The sequence below is a fragment of the Gnatocerus cornutus genome, chromosome 8 (genome assembly GCF_029298725.1).
Source record: "Gnatocerus cornutus isolate USDA-ARS CGAHR chromosome 8, icGnaCorn1.1, whole genome shotgun sequence".
In the NCBI taxonomy this organism is placed as follows: Eukaryota; Metazoa; Arthropoda; class Insecta; order Coleoptera; family Tenebrionidae; genus Gnatocerus; species Gnatocerus cornutus.
The window spans coordinates 2,324,960-2,346,010 of NC_142240.1; the positions used below are offsets into that span (position 1 = coordinate 2,324,960).

The window sequence follows — 21,051 nt, forward strand, 5'->3', positions numbered from 1 at the left end:
AACTTGATCTTTAATTAAAACCAATTAGTACCCATAATTTGATAAAAATTATCACATACCTCCTTTGTAAAAAGAGTATCCTTTATAAACAATGAAAAAACATGATAATTTTGATTTATACTCCTCCAACATTAAACATAAAAACAAGACATAAAAGTGTCGATTAAAAAATATCTTTTTTACGCAATTTAATCAAACACTTTCTTTTTGATATGGCAGCTTTACGTTTTCTTTCAATTCTATTAATAATTTTGTCATCTAATTCTTCATGTACTGGGGAAGGAATATTTGCATATAGGTCATCTTCCTCATCAGGAAAGGGATTAGGAGAAGGAGGAGGAGGAGGAGGAGTATTTATAAACATTGTTGGAGGTGTTAATAATTTTTCCAAATTAGAAGTGTTACTATCGAATAAGTTTGGTGAAAAAATAATTTCAGATTTTGGGGTAGATGTTATAGAGGGACTAAAATCGAACGACTCATCGGAGGAGGGGGCTGCCTTTCCCCACGACTCGTTAAAGTCAGATGCATTAAATGAAAATGATAAAACACTCTCACTTTTCGACTTTACTGATGGATCTGAATTTGAGCGACGTGAGATTATATATGTTTTTGAAAGTGGAGAAGGACTATCAACAGTTTCAAACAATGAATCTGATAAAACGGGTAACGATTTGTCAGGGGTGGAAGGGTTTGGAAAAAACGATTCAATTAGTTCTTGAGTTTCAAGGTTTAGCATTTTCGAAATATAATTTTGAATATCAGACTCATGTTTTATATCTAATATTGTAGGAGTCGTCACACTTCGTTTAATGTCTAAAGTGGTGGGTGGTTGCACCAAAATATTTTCAAGAATAACTATTTTTTTGTAAGGGTTACAACCAGGTTCACCCTCCAGACATCTTTGTAAAAGCGTGGTACTTACGGGTTCTGATGAAGAATGCTGTGTTTCAACATGTGGAGTAGAGGGTGGATTCTCTACGTTCTGTTGTGAACACTTATGACACTCACACCCTCTCGACGTAGAGGGTTGACTACACGGTTGAAAAGATTCTATAAATTTTTTCATTGTTTATGGTATAATGTTTACAGTGCTAACGAGAAAGCAAACTGAAGTAGGACTGTACTCCGTAATCTTTTATATGCAACTGCAACCATGCAATTCTACAACCCCCCCTCTTTTCTGGAAATCACAAGGTTAACCTTGTTTTAAACATTATTTTGAACAAAGGAAATAAATCTGTTTTAATTTTTTTTATTAACATCGATATTAAAAAATGCCTTCGCTAACATCTTAACATTGCTTAGAGCACAGATACAATTTTGTGATGTATGACTCATACAGGAAGGGATACCGTATTGAAGACTTGGATTTTCGGGAAGTAGAATTAAATCCTTGTTTAAAAATGTTCGAAGATAATTAGCTTTTTCAAGTCCTTTAACATAAATCTTCTTAACATTCTTCACCACTGTTTGTAGAATAACCTTGAACTTTTCCTGTTCAATCCATCCGGTCTGCCACTTTATACAATGGTGGAACTTCATAAGCCATTTAGCTTGTCTTTTTCGATCGTTGGATAATTTTGAAAATTTAAAGGGTTCTTGGAAAACATAATGTTCCATTTGTAGATGGTTATTTAAAATTGCCAATTCTTTAACAATAAATGTTTTCTTTCCCACATAAAAACCTTGAACGTCCACAATCACACTATCGGTCTCCATTTCACACTCCTTTTACAGCTTTCGTTAGAGGATTATATGAAAACATTCGATCTGATATTAAAAGGGCAAAGATATTTGTATTTGCTTCGATAGGTTTTTCTGTTTCTAACTCTATTCTAACAGATACAGCTTGTTGTGCTAAATTGCTTCGTTGATTACTGGTATCGATGTGAATCAGTGGATATTTTGTTATAAACTGCTGTAGTGTAATGTTGACTTCACTTTTATTGATATTATAAAAAGTTGATCTAAATTGAGTGAACATTTCATATAATGTTGACACTTGATTCTGCTCAAATGAAACATTAATGTTTTCATATGGATATACCTCATTGTTTAGATAAACTCGAATATTTGTGATATTACAATTATCAAATTCACTGAAATCTTTTTTTAAATTCCCTTCTCTATCAGTTTGGAAGGCTATTAAAATGTGTCTAGGCGTTTCAAAAGTGGTTGTTGTTTTTACTGGCCAATTATGTTTTTTTGTTCCTGGTATGAGAGGACATGTATGTAAATCCCACGTTCTAAAGCCGACCATCAAATCTTTTCCTTTTTCAATTATTTTTGTTAGAGCTAATTCTTCTTTTAAATTTGGTGTAATATGTTTGTTTCTCCATACAATCTTATCAATGACAACGGTAGCTTCCTCGGTTGAATTTTCTTTTTTGTTAATTAGTGCGTTTTTATCGGTATTACTTCTAATTAATATTAGTTCTTGAGGCATATTTACAAGAACTTTATCAAAATCTTCCATCATACCGAAAATCATACTTAATGGTATGCAAGCATTAAATTTCCCATTTTTTACAATCGTACAAGGTTTATCTGGGAACCATCCTGCATTTCCTAATTTAATACTTTCAGCTTGATTAAACGAAACCAATCCTTTTATGGTTGAAGTTATTCCTGGTTTTGTACAAGAATCAATCTTATGACCATTGAGCTCTAGTCGAATTTCGTTAAATAGGGATAATATACCGTTTGACACTAACTCTGTATCTGTTGCAATTTGTGAAGTATCATTTGCCTTGACTATTTTTCCCGAGATATAAAGATAACTGTCTTTTGGAAAAACACACAAATCTTCCTTGAGACTTATTCTGATTTCATCATTGTGATTAAAATTAGAAAAATAACTTAGCGAAGATTGAAATTCCTTTCTAGTTATACTATCATCGATAGATATTGGATCTTGAACATTCAACATTTTACACGAGTTTAAATCCAAGACTTATTAAAAATTGTTTGTTAGTTGTAGTTAACACTTCCACACACTTCTTCTTACTAACTAGTTTCTTACATGAATAGGGTTTATAAGGTTTGAACAAAAGACCCATACCTTAACCTTGCTTCTGTAAATTTACTACCACTGTCACGGTTTCGTTTTGGAAATTGATGAGTTTCCCCTCTTGATCTACTATTTTAAGGGTTATATTTCGAATCTTATCGGTATTGAGTGGGAGGTATGTTACATGTTCAGGGGCCTCTATTATTTTGAACCCTGGTGGGACAGAGATACTAAATAAATGTAGGGTATGCGATTCTTTTCCGTTTTTAAAACTACCCACTGTCACATTAGATTCTATACAAATACTAGACACTCTCATTATTTCCGCTATGTTATCTGATTCAAGCCCGGTATTTTTTTAAATTTTTTTCGTTGAAGTGAAACCAAAAAGTGGTCCGATTGAGTTAGGTACATTAAAATCTATTTCATGTGTTGACTTAATATGTGTGTGGAGAGTATTTGGATTTCCATATAATTCCAAAACAGCGTCGGGAAACTCTTTTCCAATTTGTTTATTTAAATAGTTCGAAATATCTTGTAACTGATAACACCCAATAGGAATTGTATACACCTTTCCACCAAACTTGAACACATTAATGTCTGAATCTACATTTGGAATACTATTGAACGCTTCAAATGAAACTAATCCTAACACATATGTCCCATCTTCAATTTCCACGGGTGGGTTGAAATCAGCACTTAAAACAGATGATTTTCCAGTAAATACAAACAACATTTTGCTTCACTTATTTCTCCTTTAATGATCGATTTCTTCTCCGAACATTTGTATATAAAAAGTTTACACACAATTGTCCACAATTATGTGAATCAAATTTTTGATATCTATCATGATTATATCTGATTTTATTCATCCGATTATCACTTTTAAAATATTTCACAGCTTCTCTTGGGGGTGGTAATTGTCCCATACTGTCGAAATAGATTATATTGTTTCGTCGTTTTATATAAGCTGTCCAATGTGTTCCTTCACCTTTAGAATGATCCATATTGATGATACCAGTTTCGTATAATTTAATCCGGTGGGGTAGTTTTGTTCTCATAAAAATCCCACGGAAATATGGAATTTTTAATTTTTTTACTATTGTAGCGAGTTCAATATTATTTAACGCCCGTTGCGTTTTCCAGAATTTTTTAAATACCATTGATAAGGTCCTAGATATAAACCATTTCCACTTTTCTTTCCCAACCCTTTCCCTGTACTAAGAGTATTTAGGCTTTCCATAGCTTTATTATGGCGTTGTGTTTCTTCCAACATTTGTTTATCTGATTTAGCTTTATTTACTGCTGTAGCAATACCTGCAGCTCCACCCCCTAACGCTCCAAGAGCCCCTAATAATGGAAGAAGAAAGGGTAGAAACCCTCCACGTTTTGCTGCTGTAAAGTTGGGTGCTTTTACTACCCGAGTTTTACGCGATTTTCGTTTACTCTTCTTCACACCTAAACCGATCTTCACTTTACCCTTCATTATATTTTTAACTAAAAAAGCTGCTGCTTTTTCACCTACTGAGGCGTCTTTTGATTTAAGTCTTTCACTCGCTTGTTGAATTAATTCACGATCAGCCTGATGTCGGGTTGGTAAATCGGTGGATTTACTGTATACAATGTCGTGTTTTTTACAATACTCGTCTAGTGGATTAATACCCTTATCACCTCTTGCTAATCTTTTATCTAATTGAGTTCTGGGACCGCAGAAGCTTTTAGAGGAAAGAATATTGTATTGGGATGGTATATATTTTTTAACTTACTTATATGAAGGAATATGCCACTCTATATTCTTTATTTTATCAAATGTTCTTTTAATAATTGAACCTCCTGTTTTCTTCTTAGTAACACACGATTTTCTTTTCATGCTTTTAATCTCTACACATATTCAAGACTAATACAATATATGTTTTCACATGCCTTATATACCTCTAATCACTACTTATCTCATCATCGGACCAAGATTCAAAACAGGTTTCATCCCCCAATCCACTATCACTACTACTTTCGAATTCTTCATCAGTGTCATAATATATTTCACTTCGCACTGCAGAAGTATAGTCTATATAATACATAATTTGACACTCCTCTTCACCCCTACAACTTCTTGGTCCCTCATCACATATAATTAAATTACAGTGATGACACTGATAATGAGTTAGTCCGACTGAATGGATATGATAAAGCGTCAACCAATTTTTTTGTTGAAGCTTAATGCACCATTTACAGATGAAATCTTCCTCTTCATCTTCCCAAACTTTATAACAATACATATTCTAAAAAATAATAATTACTTCTGGTACCCATAAATTACTCACTTGTTAACCTTTTTCACTTTCACGTATGCGGATGCAACTAAACTGCATGAAGGTGCATCCGACAGCAATAAGGAAAACTAAAAGACCTTGAACCGTCTACCTAAAGTCCTTCGTAATAAAGGAGGGGACTTCTTATAAAACACTGTCAATCATATCAGTTGATAGTTAGTCGCAACAATGGGTAAGAAGCTCTTCTGTAAGTATTCTTCCAATTATTAACAATTGTTAATTACTTTATTTTTAACAGTGGTTCAATGTGGTTTGGTAAAAAACCATTGGGTGAAGCCCAAAAACTTGGCTAAACATTTAGCCAAGTGTCGGGCTGCCTTGGTCGCGCCGCCTCCACTGCCAGAGGACCCATGGCAGCCACCATTTGAACCTAAGGAGGAGCGGTATAAGTTTGTACAACTCCCCATCTTCTTTTGGGATGAGGAGTTGTGGGCTTAAGACCCTAAATATGTATAGTTTTTTTTTTATAATAAAAAACTTTTTTTTAATCAACTGTTTATTTAACCCAACTCGTAAGTATGATAACAAATATCCATCCTGTATATGATCTACAATTAAAGAATATCCATCCTGAGTGAGTATAAGAAATGAGTAAAAAATATCCATCCATTCTTTACATGAGTGGCGTTCAAGGTTAAGGAGACCCTGCATAGACATCAAATTAAACAATCCATTCTGTGGTGTTCAAAGCCACTTTTTTTTACTCAGCTTTGCTTAACTTTTCCGTCATTTTTAAGCAGCAACTGCTGCTGAAAAACTCCGACTTGAAAGGTTTTTCTGAAGATCGAGAATCGATCTTAAAAAGAAACCGTAGAGCTGCAGGCTGCAATGACGAGTCATAGGTGTGCATTATTCGGTCAACGTCTCCGCAAGGTCAACAACATTTCTTTAACAGTATTTATTATAAGTCAACATTATACATACAATTTTTGTAATAAGTAGGATGATCACAATATATTCAATCCTATAAAACTTTTTATTACTAACACAGAGTTTTGCAAAACCACAATCCTTTGAATACTTGAGATGTTCTTCGGAAATTACATCCGTTGAACGAAATGATCCCAGCTCGATGTTGCAATGAAAACAGCGCACAATATCGAACTTCTTGAGGTAGTAAAACCCGTTGTTGGCTAATTTTAATGGATCAACATCTTTTAGCGGCCAATCGTGAAATGTCAACAACCGATCTTCAAAACACTTCATTTGTCTCAACGGGTATTCGATAATATCTTCGGTCATGGTCTTCCGATTACTCATCAATTAATGACGGAGAGCGAGACTGGTGAGCACTGGGTTCAAGGCCAAATAAACTATTCTGTGGCGTTCAACTGTTAGGAGACCCAAATCAATGTATGTCGATAATAATTTGGTAATCACTGCCATGTTGTCACTAATGGTGTTGTATTGTAAGGTTCCACTGAAGTCACTTTGAAAAATATCTCCTTACAATCCTTACACGGTTTTCCATATTCTTGAATGCATTCCCTCAATTTCTTCTCATCACAAATGACGTCGATGGTAAATTCGGTACTATCAAACGTTTCACATGGGGGCGTCACACGACTTGCTTCTTCCTTTCTTTTATCGTAGCAACACTTGCAATAATCTGACAAAGTAAAAAATCTTTGCAGGGAACTACCATCCAAGTCCAAATGGCCCAATTGATTGAAATAACAAGTTTCACTAAACAAACTACCACCAGTACACGTAAAACGGAAATAGCGCATGACTAGATGGAGAGTTAAGGGAGACTGTCCCTGGTCGGTGGTCGGGTGGACACTGCCGCAATTGACCTTGGGGAAAAACTAGGGTGGGAGGTGGCCTTAGAATGGCCTTGGGATGACCTCGTTTGCCTCCCCATTCTCTCACTACTTTCATTGATAACTTTTATTTTTTCTTCAATCGTGAACTGTTTTCGTTTTGCTGCCACGACTACAGAAAAGCAGACAGTAACTGATGCAATTGGCGCTAAAACAGGTCGTTACATCCTATTCCCATAAAATTATTCCTGGGAAGTCGATTAAAAAGCATTTCCTAGTAGCGGAGGCTTAGACTGCAAGATTGTGTTGTCGTTATAACCGACAAATCGATACAGAAATTCGGTTGTATCAGGGTTGTCGCTGTACGCGAGGTCGTTATAGCCGAATTTAAAAACATTAACTCTTATGGAGATTTGTCCGGACTTTCGAAATTGTAACGTTATAGACGAGTTGGCGTTACAACCGAGGTCGTTATAACCAAGTTCTACTGTACTTAAGTTTTTTGTTATAATACTTTTGTTTCATGATTAATTTTCTATCTATTTGGTTTCCCAACTTGTTCGACGCCGCAATGGCATTGTCAAGTCTTTTTGTGGCAACTAATCTCTTCTTATTTTGTAGTTGATTTTTATCTGTCTGAGTTGAAGGATCTGCTTCAAGTGGTTTTGATGTTTGAGTCATGTCTTCGGTTATTTTTACCTCTTCTGGTTTGTCGAGTTTTTTTGCATTTTTTGAATAAGTTGTGGTCAAAGCTTCGGGAAAATTAGAGGCATGTCCCATTCAAAAACTACTGCCGTTTCGGTAGTTTCGGTATGACCTTCCGCTGCAATTACGCTGCTGAGGGCTGCCACCCGTTCTTCAAAAACTGTCAATTCCTTGTTAATTGGGCTACCTCCTCCTGTGGCCCTCTGATGATGTTTAATAGCGCTTTTCTTGTCTTTTAGACAACTTTGTAAGTTTTTCCATGTCTAAAATAAAGCTAATCAATTTTTGTTTTTGTATTTTTTCTTAACAAGTTGACGATGACGGTATGAACGGAATTAAGTTATATGTTTGAACGATTGTGGAAATGTTGAGGCTTCGTACTTCGTCACTTATTAATAATATAGTGCCAGAATGATTAACAATACCTTCCTCCAATCTTTCCAGTCTTTAAAGGCGCCCAGTATGGCATTTGAAACTTCACTGCATTCTTTCCATAGCTCCTGTGCTTTTTTATATGTATAATCGGCAGTAAATTTGCCTTGTTTCAAAATCAGATGATTTTCCATGAAGTTTAGCAAATACTCCCTTTGTTCGACACTAACCCGTGAGTTGTATTTCTTTCTTTCGGTCATTTTCGATGAATTGGATTCCGTTTGACAAACTAATTTCTGAGATAATAAACTTGACATTAAATTTTTGCGATGTTGCCAAAATAATATTTAGACCGCTCTAATACACCGTATTTCAACTGAAACTGTGGCCCCAATTTTGGTGGCGACAAGTGTATGTAAGTGCAGAGTGTATCTGGACAGCTAGTGATTTTATTTAAAATTGGTAATGGTTTAAAAATTGGGAGAGCTGTCAAAATTTGTTTGTTACAATTATTGCCATTATTTGTCAAATCAGGAATTTGTTGGAAAAGTAAAAAATTTACGTCCCATTCGATGAAAAGGGAATAGTAAAGAAGGTCTACGATGTGCTATGCGTGATCTTTAACTTAAAAAACAAAAATTGTAAATAAAACACTTGTGTATTTCCGAATTTTACTGTGGTTTGACCGTTTTGGATTCGTTTAATTGCTCGTAAGTTTAGAAACACAGCAAGTGGAACTAATGAATATGTTTGAATAAAAACGAAATGACGACGTTATCAACATCTCAAATTTCGAAGATTCTTTTTGTTTCATGTGCAACGGTCGGCAATTATTGACATCTCAATGTAAGGATTTTAATAAATCTAAATGAGCCAAGTCATAATATAAACATTTTATTTGCACCCAGTGCATTTTCTTATCAAAAGGTGGAAATAAACTTGCGAGAAATCTCGCCTGAGTTTCTGTCGGACAGTGCTGTTCTAATGTAACTACCGCTGTAAGTTGACTCTCTGGAACTCGCGAAAGTTCTCGCGCGAGCGATTTTCTCTCCAGTGTATGCAAGCATTTTTGATCTTGCCCAAGTTCTTTCAAATAAGGGGTTTGTGAGAAAACTGCAAAAACCAGAACTCACCAGATTCTCGCGAGATAAACTTGCATTATTTATTGCAAACAGTGTAAACACATAAGCAGGAACTCGCGCTAGAAGTGTCGCAAGATTCTCTCCAATCTACACCTATATTTCAAGCTTTAAAGTGTTAAAAACTGACACGATTAGATTAGTGTTTGTCAATATTTCAGATATTAACAGCAAACCCAACAAAAGTAAAAATGTAACTAGGTGATACAGTCCTATACACAATTTCGTGTACAGTCCCAAAATTTGGGCATGTGTGGAAGTTTGGACCACAGATTCAGTTAAAATATGGTGTATATAAGTGCACTTTTTAGTCTGATGATCGAGAATACAATATCTTTGATACCACACTGATTTTCGCGAACTAAAAATTCAGTGCACTAAACTTTTAGTGTGATTTCGAGAATCGCACCCTTGTTTCTGACTTGTTATTAATATTATTCACTTGGATATTATTATTATTATTGTTTGCTAATTCATCCCGCTGGTGATAGAGTCACTGTATTGTTATTTCCCATCACCACGCGCCTACGTTTTAATACACGTTGTGCTGATAGTAAGTTTCTTTTTTATTTTGTTTCCTCGTGTCGTACTACCTTCGAGTTTGGGTACTTCCCTGGACCCGTGGTCACGCCTCAAACTCGTGGCGTTCACCCTTCCATCTAATTGTACCCCCCCTTCTTCACTGGGGTAGTCGTGGCCGAGACCGCGAGGAAAGTTCGGGGAAGGTAAGGCTCGAGGAGCAAAGTACGTTACACTAGCTAAAACTAAGCCCATAACTCGTCATCATCCATAAAGATGGGGAGTTGGACAATCTTGTAGCGCTAATTTTTTGGTTCAAAGCGCGGCTGCCACGGATCCTTAGTCCGACACTTAGCCAAATGTTTGGCTAAGTTTTTGGGCTTCATCCAATGGTTCTTTATCAGACCACATAAAAAAAGTAATTAACCTTTGTTAATAATTGGAGAACTTCTTACATAACAGCTTTTTCAAGTTGCACATGATGATAGTGTTGTGTCGACTGACTATCAACTGATATTAATGAGGGTGTTATGCTAAAATATATTTTTTATTTTATTAATATAAAAAAAAATCTATTTTAACCAAACTCAATCTGAATTGTGGTTGATTCACATTCTATTAGATCGGTAATTCTTTTCAAGGCTCTTTCCCTTTGTTTGGTTGTCCTAAAAAAAAGTTTAACTAATGGTTTTGCACACCGTTGTACAAGTTTCAACCCATGAGGTATCACTTCTTTGCATCCATTCAAATGTCTTTCCCTAAAGGCCATCATTGATCTTTCTGCATCTGTTAGTTCGATAATAATTATGTCATTTGTTATTGTTAGACTTGCATAAAACTACTCATCCACAACATTAACGCGAACTTGCTGTTGTTTCATTTTTCTCAAAACGACACTCTTGTATTTTCACCCACTCTTTTAGTTTTATAAGAAGTCCCCTCTTTTGTTGAGAAGGACTTTAGCCAGACGGTTCAAGGAGTTTTAGTTTTCTTTAGTGCATCCACATCGACTTTGATTCAATTCGTAGTGCATCAGCATTCGTGATATTTCTGAAAGTATCCTTGCAAATTAGTGAACAAAAAAAGGTTAAACAATGAGTAATATGTACTGTTATAAAGTTTGGGAAGATGAAGAGGAAGAATTAGAAGGTGTATTAAGCTACAACAAAAAAATTGGTTGACCCTTTATCATATACATTCAGTCGAACCAACTCGTTATCAGTGCTATCACTGCAATTTAATCATATGTGATGAGAGATCAAAAAGTTGTTGGGGTGAAGATGAGTGCCTGTGTATTGTAACGTTTTCTCTTTATTATTTTTACAACTGTCCAAAAACAAAACTTATTATTATTCCAAACTAGCCTACTCATCACATACTAGCCTACTATCGTCACACTCTCCCCCTCTTAATTTTCAACGTCCTCGGAGAATACTTCTTCTCTACCTCTATATGGAAACAAACCATCACTGTGAACTACCTTCGGTTTATTATTGCGGCTCATGCGGATTCTGAATACTACATCATTGAAACATTTCAAAATCTCATACGGCCCTTCCCAGTCTTTTTGGAGCTTTGGGCAACTTCCTTTTTTTTTCTTTTAGGATTGAAAAACCAAACTTTGTCGCCTTCTTTATACCTGGACCCCGTAGCTCGATAATCTAAAATTGTTCTGTTGAACCTCTCAACCATTCTATCTAATTGTGGGTAAAGTGCAGTCGTTCTTGTTTTATTAATGCCCAGGATTTTCATAACTGAAGAAAATGATTCTGATTCATAGTTTCGCCCTTGATCTGAATGAATTTCCATTAACACTTACTAAATCTTGAGCAGGCTCTCTCGCTTCGATAGTTGAGAGGTCCGAGTTTTTCGCTTTGGGCGCTTCTCCTCCGAACCGGAAAGATCAAGGCGTTTTTTGGCACGATTTTCGGATAGAGGACCCTTTCCTCCAACTAATGCGAGAGGTTTCGAGTCTTTGGGCGCTTCTGGGGCCGTTTTCTCGATTTTTAAAAAACCTTTGGTCTTTCGACGATTGACATTTCAATTTCATGTTGGTGGCGCTGGTGGCGCTGCTGTCATATGTTTACGTTTTCTACCGGTTTTCTGCTTGAAGATGTTGTTATGTCATGTGCAACTGGTTTTGGGAATTCTCGACACTTTTCACGATCCGCCGCCCCCCTGGACACCTTACTCGCGCACATTTTCGCTCTTCAAGGGACACGATTTCCAAAAAAAAACAACCGTTTTTTTCGTCCGACGATTGACATTGACATTGACATTTCGACGTTGGTGGCGCTGGTGTCGTGTTTCGGCCAATGAGCTTCCGCCACGTTCAGTGGATCAAAAACCCATCGCATTAAAAAAAAAATTCGATCCTGTGACAGTTGGCATTGCTCACATTTTGTGTTTTACGTGCTGTCTATGCAATCTAAACTCGAAACGACGTTTTTGTGAGGTTAAAACACCTAACTGTGTAGTTTCAAATAGTAGAAAAACTTGAAGATATTTGAATATCACAACAAAATGAGAATTTGAACAACCTTCATTGAAGTGAAGCAGACACGTATTGAGAACAGAAGGGCAAATGGAAATGGACGAATGAAACGAAAGGCAACAAACATGAAAATCCACGTTTTTGAGGTTAAGAGCCCCCTTTCCAGCAGAACAGACAGATGCGATTCCCACATTAAAATCCTTTATTCATCGACAGTCAAGATGTGAGGTTATCTTAATAGGCGATGTTTCAGTTGGCACCGATGAAACGACCAACTCACGCTCTAAGGTTGGCAACACTGAGTGTGTTTCACGTGCTGCCTGAGTAAATCGAACTTAAAATGTCATTTTTTGTGAGGTTATGAGGTTGCGTTTTTTTCTTTGCCATTAATTAGGCCATTATCTAATCCTTAACGATCTTTTCGCATCAAAATTTCCTTCCATTGTTTGCAATTCTGGGATTGGTGGAGGTACCGCAGATTGTGACGACCAAACGAAAAAGATCATCGGGTGGTTAATGAAAGAGCCTTGAAAGACAACGGAACAATCGTTGTAACAATCTGTTCTGAGTGAGGTATTTTCTTTCACATTATTAATGTTGTCATTCTGAAGTCAAACTTTTTTTCCCATCAGAAACACCGCACTACGTGGTTTCAATAACGAACAACATTTTTGAAGATGTTTTATGCGTCACAAACTCTTATGGAAGGTAACAGAAAAACATGGAGATCTTTAGACATCAGCAACATAATGGGAGGTTGAACAACTTTAGGAATCACAACCTCTTTTGGAAAGTTGCAGAGAAACGTAGAGATCGTTTGTGTTGTAATGATCTGTTTTGAGGTATTTTCGTTTGCATTGTCAAGGCTGTCATTCTGAAGTCAATTTTTCGGAAACTCCTCGCTGTGCGGTTTGATTGGAGAACTTTTGGATTATGCTTTATGATTCACAATCCTCTTTGGAAAGCAGAGAAACATGGAGATCTTTAGATATCAGCGACATAATGGGAGTTTGAACAACTTTTTGGAATAAGACTTAAACTTCACCACCCCTTTTGCAAAGTTGCAGAGAAGCACAGAGATCTCCTGTGTTGTGGTGCCCTTTTTGAAGTATTTTCTTTTGTATTGTCAATCTGAAGTAAAATTTTCTTCTCTTCTGCAACACTTTTTTATTCAAGAACAAGATTAGGGAAGATTTTTGTGGAAAGCATCGATAGAGGTTCAATTGCGAATAACAAAACTTTCTACCGATTTTTGCTCTCGCTTTTGTTGCAATACTTTGAAGAACAGCACGATGGGACCCTTCCGGTCATTGCAATTCTGGGACTGGTGGAGGCTTCGCATATTGTGACGAACAAACTTAGATGATTAGGCGGACTATGAAAGGACCTTAAAAAAGACAATGGAACAACACTTGCAATTGCAAGTGAACGATTTGTTTCAGAAGTGGGACAATTTACTTCAGTTTTTGTGGAAAACATCATCAATGACGTGAAGTTGTGTCTTCTGTGTTGTAATATTCTGTTCTGAGGTATTTTCTTTTACAATATCGATGCTATCATTCTGAAGTCAAACTTTTTTTTCATCAGGAACATAATTATTTTTATCAGTTTCAAATATCGAAGAACACAAAAAATTAAGTTATCCTACAACTTTCTTTGCTAAATGTTAAATGGTCAAATACAATTAACTAGGTGGACCTCGGAAATCCTTGGATCTCGCTTTTTCGTAGACCTAACTTTTCCGTGGCCTTCTTTGTTTTATAGTATAACAAATAACCAATCACAAATTAATATCCAACGCCACGGAAAAGCGAGGTCTACGAAAAAAGCGAGATCCACAGATTTCCGAGGTCCACCTAGTTGGAACCCTAAATCTTGAAATTACGTTTTCAATCAGTGCTCCAGCCACAGTCTCAGCTTCTTGATTTGGTAGAGGAAGAACTTCTGGCCACTTTGTAAAGTAATCCATTATAACAGCTAGATACCTGTTTCCACGAATTCTCATCGGTAGTGGTCCAAGAATATCGATAGCTATTCTCTCAAACGGAGACCCGACGCTAAACTGTTGCATCTTCGCATCGCAGATTTTGCAATAGTTTTCAACATCTTCTCGGCAATAATCCAATAAAACCGATTTCTAACTTTTTCCAACGTCTTGTTGATGCCTAAGTGACCACCAGAAGAGCTATCGTTGAGATGTTTTAAGACTTCGATTATCAACGCTGTTGGTAAAACCAGTTTCTCTTTCGTTTCTCTACCATCTGCACTTTCCCACAGCCTGTAGAGCAAACCATCTGACAGTTTCAGGCTTCTCCATTGTGCCAAATACCCTTTTAAAATAGGGTCTGACCCAGAAACTTTTTTAAATTCTGATCTTCTTTCCTTTTTTAACCATTCAATGATTCTTTTCAACTCTCGCTGTTTCTTCTTCAAATCTTCTGCAGAAATTGAAGAAAAATTTATTTCAATCTCTTCCAGTGAAAGTTTTCGATGGACTTAACAACGGCATAAAGTCCTTTTCTTGTGACGCATCAGTTTTTCTGTGCTTTATGAAGAGTTTTGCTGTAGTAACCAATGACTTTCTCGCAACCATCTTGTTCTTCTCAGTGATGGCAAAATGGGGTTTGGCAACATCGGAGAAATTCTTCACAAACCGACGATAGTAATGTGGTGAGCGCCCCAAATTAGGACGATTACTGGTACGATGGAGGAAAAAGAAGAAGTTACCGCGCTCGCGTTCAAATAAAAAATTGTACGAAACGAATTAAAATCTATGTACCCGGTATCGGAATGTAGGGTGAACACGGTTCCCACCGCCGACGCCACACGTGTTGGGGGAGGTGCGGGTCGAACACCATAAATTTGCCATCCACTTATTAACCGTGTTAAAGATTCCCGAGAACTGAGCCCTTGAAAGCGTTGCTACAGTGGCCCTTTTTAGTTGTGATAAATCGAGAAACAGCCCGCGTCTATTCAAACAAAGAAATTTAAATCGCTTTTGCCTGCTTTCCAGGAAATAAAGACAATCCGAGTAGAATTTGATTACAGGAACGTTACATGACGTAACCACAATTAGCTGACATCGAAATGAGGATCATTTAAAAGGGAAATTAAATTAATAAAACCAAATGTTCGGAATATGTAGTACCGACAGCGCCGGGGGCCACACAATCAAAATTAACCCGTGAAAATTCGTCCGGTACCATTGGAAAAGTAACGTGATCAAAGTGCACCAATTAATTGGCCAACTTTAAAGAAGAAAAAGTCACACGCTTTGGCAAGCATAATCTAGGGGATAATGAGATAACCAGATAAGTGGTTAAGAGACCGCGCGGACAGAGCGAAACCACATGTGTTCGGGAGGTATCTGATTTCGGGGGCTACGTGACCAAAACCGTAATTTGCAAAATTCGCGAATTAAGATCATAATCAACCATTCATCGGGACAACGCGATTCCAACAAATCGCGAAGAGTTTCTCTACATTCTGATACCACCCTCGATATAGTTACTAACCCTTTTAGCAGCGGAAGTCAACCATAATTCAGCATAAATTGATTTAATTTGGAGATTTTAATTTTGTGTTAATTCTTTACAAGGTTATTAGTTAGGGCCTTTGTTGCAAATGATTGTTTAGAATGATTAGGGACGTTTAGATTTAAATCAAACAGGTAATAACTGTTCTATTCAAAATCTGGTTAAGCCTTTAGGAACCATTGTCCGAACTACCTTAGTCGACACCGCTAAATTTTACTAACATAGAACTAGAGCATGCCAATTTCAGGAAAATAGATCTGATAAAGGAAATTTAGAAAAAGGGATTTCCGATTTCACAAATCATCCCGAGAGTGCCATCTAGGTCGAAAGGGCCGAAACACTTATCTCAATTTCTTAATCAGCGTTAAATTAGGTTTACGCATAATTGTAATAAACGAAACAGGGCCGAAGACCACGTTTGTTGTTGATTTGGTCAGGTATAAAATAATTAAATAAGTTTCAACAAATTAACAAAAACATTTAACAGCAAACGGGTCAACTTCATCGTAGAACTTTCATTCTATTTTTATATCGGTGATGCCTAGTTGAATACAACATAAAGGTGCCTTGCGATGGCTTCAATTACCGATATGAACGTAATAATTAAATAATGGGTAATTAATTTGCATATGTGCTGAGAGAGTGGGGGATGAGCGCGAACCGAAACCACCCTCAAGCGTCCAATAGGGAAACACAAGTCAAAATTAAAATGCCCGAGCAAATCCGGCTGAGCCGTTTCTTAAAAACCGAAAATTAGGGAAGAAGAGTCAGTCATTAGACGATCTTTGATTCCTGCAGTCGTACTTTCGGGTGACGATCTGTTTTATCGAAGTAATTCCGTGCTAGTGAATTTTCTTGTGCCGTGCACTTAAATTTAAATTGTTTCATTTAGATTTCTGTGTGTTTGTGCTGTATTAATCGTTTCTAGTTTTTTTTTTGTAATTTTTTTCTTTGTGCGTAACAAACTTTAAACGCGTTAACCTTACCGAGTGGTAAAGAGTGCAGTGGGTGTCCCCATCCCTTAGTCGGAGTTACCGGGTGCCCAGCGCCAAGGTAAGATTTTGATTACAAATTGCGCGGGCTTGAGGTGTGGGTTCGCGGTTAGGAAATAACGAAACTACTACATCGGTCGAGAGAAGTCGGGGAACCACGCTAAAATTCGAATATATACAGGATCGTGGATTTGACGAAATCCCCAACGTAATTAACGATTTAACGAATTTTACACTAAACAAAAAATATCGAAAAACCGAAAATTTGAAAAACCATAAAACCACCAGCAAAAGAATTTCGTTATCGTTCTTGAACGGGTTAAGCTAACGCAAACGTTGTTTGGAATAGGGGATACGGGGGGGACCTGAAAGTGCAGTTCTGAGATGAAAAAAAAACTTATTTATATGGGGGCTCGTGTCGTGAATCGTACGGGTCCTCGCTCTTACGAGAGCCACCTTTACTTTAACATCGTGGGAGGAAACAAGAACATTCAAGCATAGAAACGGATCCCTCAGTTAACTGTAATCCACTGGTCATTTGTTCGCAAATTCCGTTTGCATATTCCGAGCTTCGTTTGTCGTACATTCGGTGTATTTTGCTACGAGTCGAATTCTAGACTTTGCTCGCGTGGGGCGTTCTTGCCAATCTTAGACCGGACTTGGACCGTCTAGCTAGAGCGTAATCTAAAAACCCGCGATGTAAACCAACCGTTAACTAAACACTTATTGCCTAAAATCCGCGGCGCCCATGTCTAAGTACGGTGTAAGTTCGAAGTGTCAAAATTTGTCTGGAAATCGAAGCGCATCAAGAGACCTGAAGTTAGGGGTAGTTGAAAAAGGTATTATTTTGGGAAATCTCTTCAAGGTGACCAGAACTCTGTTTAGTTAGCGGAAATCTCTTCTAGACTTCCGAAGAGGAAGTCCGCCAACGAATTTACTTGCGCCACCCCGCGTCGTGCAGGAGTTAACTTGGAAGCGTTGCTTGAGTTAGGCGACATAACCCCCTCTGCTGTGGCCCATATTATTATCATTTGTATTGTTTATGGTGCATGTTATTGTCTTCCGGATCTAGAATTTCGGACTTAAGATTTGGCCCTGTAAATTTAATTGATGTGTCAATAAACGCTTTGATATGTATTGCTGCGTTTAAATGGGTGAACCCCCTCCTTTGGTGTGTGGTGCTACTTTGCGGGAACGCTGAGGATCCTGAACTTCGACCCCGAGCATCTTTCGGAGTCGGGAATAAAAAGAGAAGGAGTAATTAGCTACCCCTAATCAAAATACACAACGTAGGGTAAGTGAAGGTTTGATTTACCTTCGGTGACGATCACGCGGGCGCATCCGCCAACACGGCGGGGACTAAAACGTACCCCTTTAGGGAACAACAACGGGAGAAAGGGGTTGTCTCACTACAGTAACTACAAAGTCGTAGAAAACTTATTGTTTCATGGACGTTAGAGGGAATCCACCAGCTTTTTACGGCTTCTGACTTCTCAGGGTCAGTCTGCACGCCCTCACCGGACAACACATGCCCAAGACACTTGAGCTGTTTTTGGAACAAGTAACATTTTTTGGGGTTTAATTTTAAATTAGCGTCCCTTGGTCTACTAAACACTTGGCGCAAACGAATCATTTCTTCATTGAAATCTCCAGCGTGAACAATAACATTGTCCAAATAAACTAACGCAGTATTCCAAGATAAACCGCTTAATAATTCCATTAATCTTTCAAATGTACTCGGCGCATTACAAAATCCGAACGGCATAACATTAAGCTGCCACAAACCCGCAGATGAAGTAAACGCAGTCTTTTCTTTATCTGTCTCGTCCATTTCGACCTGCCAATAACCACTTTGCAAATCTAAAGTGGAAAATCATGACGAACTACCGACAGCATTCAATTCTAGGAAGTGGATAAGAATCTTTCTTGGTAACTTCATTTATTTTTCTATAATCAACGCAAAATCTTGTTGAACCATCCTTCTTTTTAACCAACACGATTCAGGTGTTCATCACCAAATCTAAGTTCAAAGGCAGATGTTAGTTTTGAATAATTCAAACGATCGGAAACCAGTAAACGTACCATGGCTGCTAGCATACTCCCCTTTTCGTTAATCGACCAATTATTTATTTTACTAACGATCTCGAATTGAGTGTAATATTCATCCCAAGGTGAATGGACTTGGTTTAACAGATAAACCCGAAGAAACAGTCGCCTCTCCTAGTCTTCTACGAAGTACTCCTTCAATCGCTTCCATTTCTCTGTCAATCTCCTCTTCGATGGTGGCATCCGTTATGTCTTGCATTTTCATCACCTTTTTCTTTACTTGGGCTAACATCTCTTCCGCCTAACCAACTCTTATTATTTTCTTGTTTTTGTCTTTCTTCCACTTTTCTAATTTCTTCGACGGTATTCTTGATTTCTTCTGTGTTTTTCCTCATCATTTCCATAATAGCAGCTAACTGTGCGTGCAACTCTACCGACGTTATGATTCTAGTTATGGGCATTCAAAACTTGTTCAACAACCACGAGACAACGACAAACTTGAACAAATCCCACTTCTGACACCAAATTGTGACGTATTCTCTTTATTATTTTTACAACTGTCTAAAATGGTCTGAAAACAAAACTTATTATTATTCCAAATTGGCCTACTCATCACACACTAGCCTACTATCGTCACAATATTTTTTCTTAGAATGAAATTGAACCTAGAGTACCGCAATTGGTATGGGCAAGCATTAACATATAACATCTGCGACATGCTGCAACATTAAATAAATAGTATATTATAATACAAGTCTATAAGCAAGCCTTTAAAACACGCACGACGAATTTAAGACAGCGGAGTGCTTGTAACGTCGTTAGTGTTTGAACACATCAGTTTCTAAATCAACTTCATCAAGAGCTATGGACGTCCAACAGAAGAATGAAAATGAAAAAGCTTCTACTAGTTATGAATTAGAAGCAACAAACAACAGTAACCAGCTTAAAGCGGCGGGCTTTGAAATTTCGAACAATAGTAATTGTAATTTTCATGTTTATTTATATTATAAATAAAAATTGGTCCTGACATTTCACTATTTCTCGTTACCTAGACGACTTTAAAGCTTTAGTGTTTTAAAGATCCCTTTTTACACGCTTTTGCGTGTTTTAATTTAGGATTATGATGCAGGTAGAATAAAAAACATTTTATGGCAGGAATCTCTGGTTTATGTTTAAAAATTAAATCTTTTCCATTCGCTTTGGTTGAATAGAGCTTCTCCTCTCGCTTAATATTTGGCCCGATTTGGAAAAAGTCCTTTCAGGAAAATGGTACCGATGTAGCCATCACCCTTGAGTATTAAAATAGCAGAGGAACCACGCTTATGGGAATTTTGTAACCGCCAGTATGTGGTAAGGAAGTGGTGCCACCTTTCTTTAAGAGTTCCACACTACCATCAAAATTACAGTTCCTTGCTACGAACGAAGTTTCTTTACAGGTTGGGGATAGTGGTAATATGATATCATGTTGGGTTGAGATAGGTTCAGGTCAGATAAACAGTTTGGATTGAATTTCGTAGAATATATCGTTTCAACAAACGAATATTCGCAAGAAGTAAAACAATTTCGGAATACGTAGGTTTTTATTTTTCAAACTATGAAGTACCTACAAGAAAATGCAAATTGCGCTAAACAGACATAATATAATTTACCTAATTAATAAATTGACAATTGACAATTGAGAAGTTCCCATAAAAGTGAAAATGTCAAAAAAAAGAATATATTCTATTCAAACATATAATAATAAACATAACATATAATAATAAACATATTATTAGCTATTAGTTAAGACATAGCACATAAAAGTCTTTTTAAAAAATTGCTGTTATGTATGCGAAAGAGTTTTCAGTTTTCGTTTGCTCTGTTTGACATTTTTTACATTTACGTTCAGCAGTTTATTTACATTAAATAATTTAGTTCTAATTAAATTGTCGATTAAATATTGTCTATGCGTTGAACAACCTTCGTATTGCAATAACCATTGCGCTACTTTTTGATGATCATAAATAACAGATAATATGGTATTTTTGATGGAAGAAAGGTGAGGTCTTTCAAAGAAAGTCCCTTGAAATATTTTTAAGCAAATAAAGACTATTTCAAAAGTTTCATCTTTTGGTCTTTTCAAATATTCAATGTGAGGTCTCT

General features: G+C 36.9%; 1 protein-coding gene across 1 annotated transcript; it reads right to left on the bottom strand.

Moving 5' to 3' along the window:
- Positions 1–13,794: 13,794 nt before the first annotated feature.
- LOC148169368 (uncharacterized) lies at positions 13,795–19,028 on the bottom strand. The gene is made up of 10 exons (XM_088044176.1): positions 19,003–19,028; positions 18,855–18,961; positions 18,274–18,723; positions 18,060–18,134; positions 17,802–17,872; positions 14,832–15,066; positions 14,478–14,773; positions 14,157–14,406; positions 14,034–14,086; positions 13,795–13,896 (listed from the first exon to the last, which is right to left on the bottom strand). Exons 1-10 carry the CDS (start codon positions 19,026–19,028, stop codon positions 13,795–13,797), a joined length of 1,665 nt encoding a protein of 554 aa, XP_087900302.1.
- Positions 19,029–21,051: the final 2,023 nt, after the last annotated feature.

Excerpts from the sequence above, each read along its gene's own strand:
- LOC148169368 (XM_088044176.1), bottom strand. The coding sequence starts at position 19,028 with ATGAATATTACACTCAATTCGAGATC. Across the intron at positions 18,135-18,273 it reads ACGACTTTGTAGTTACTGTA|GGGTAGCTAATTACTCCTTC; the intron begins GTGAGACAACCC and ends TATTTTGATTAG. Across the intron at positions 15,067-17,801 it reads CACGACGCGGGGTGGCGCAA|CGCGGTAACTTCTTCTTTTT; the intron begins GTAAATTCGTTG and ends TTTGAACGCGAG.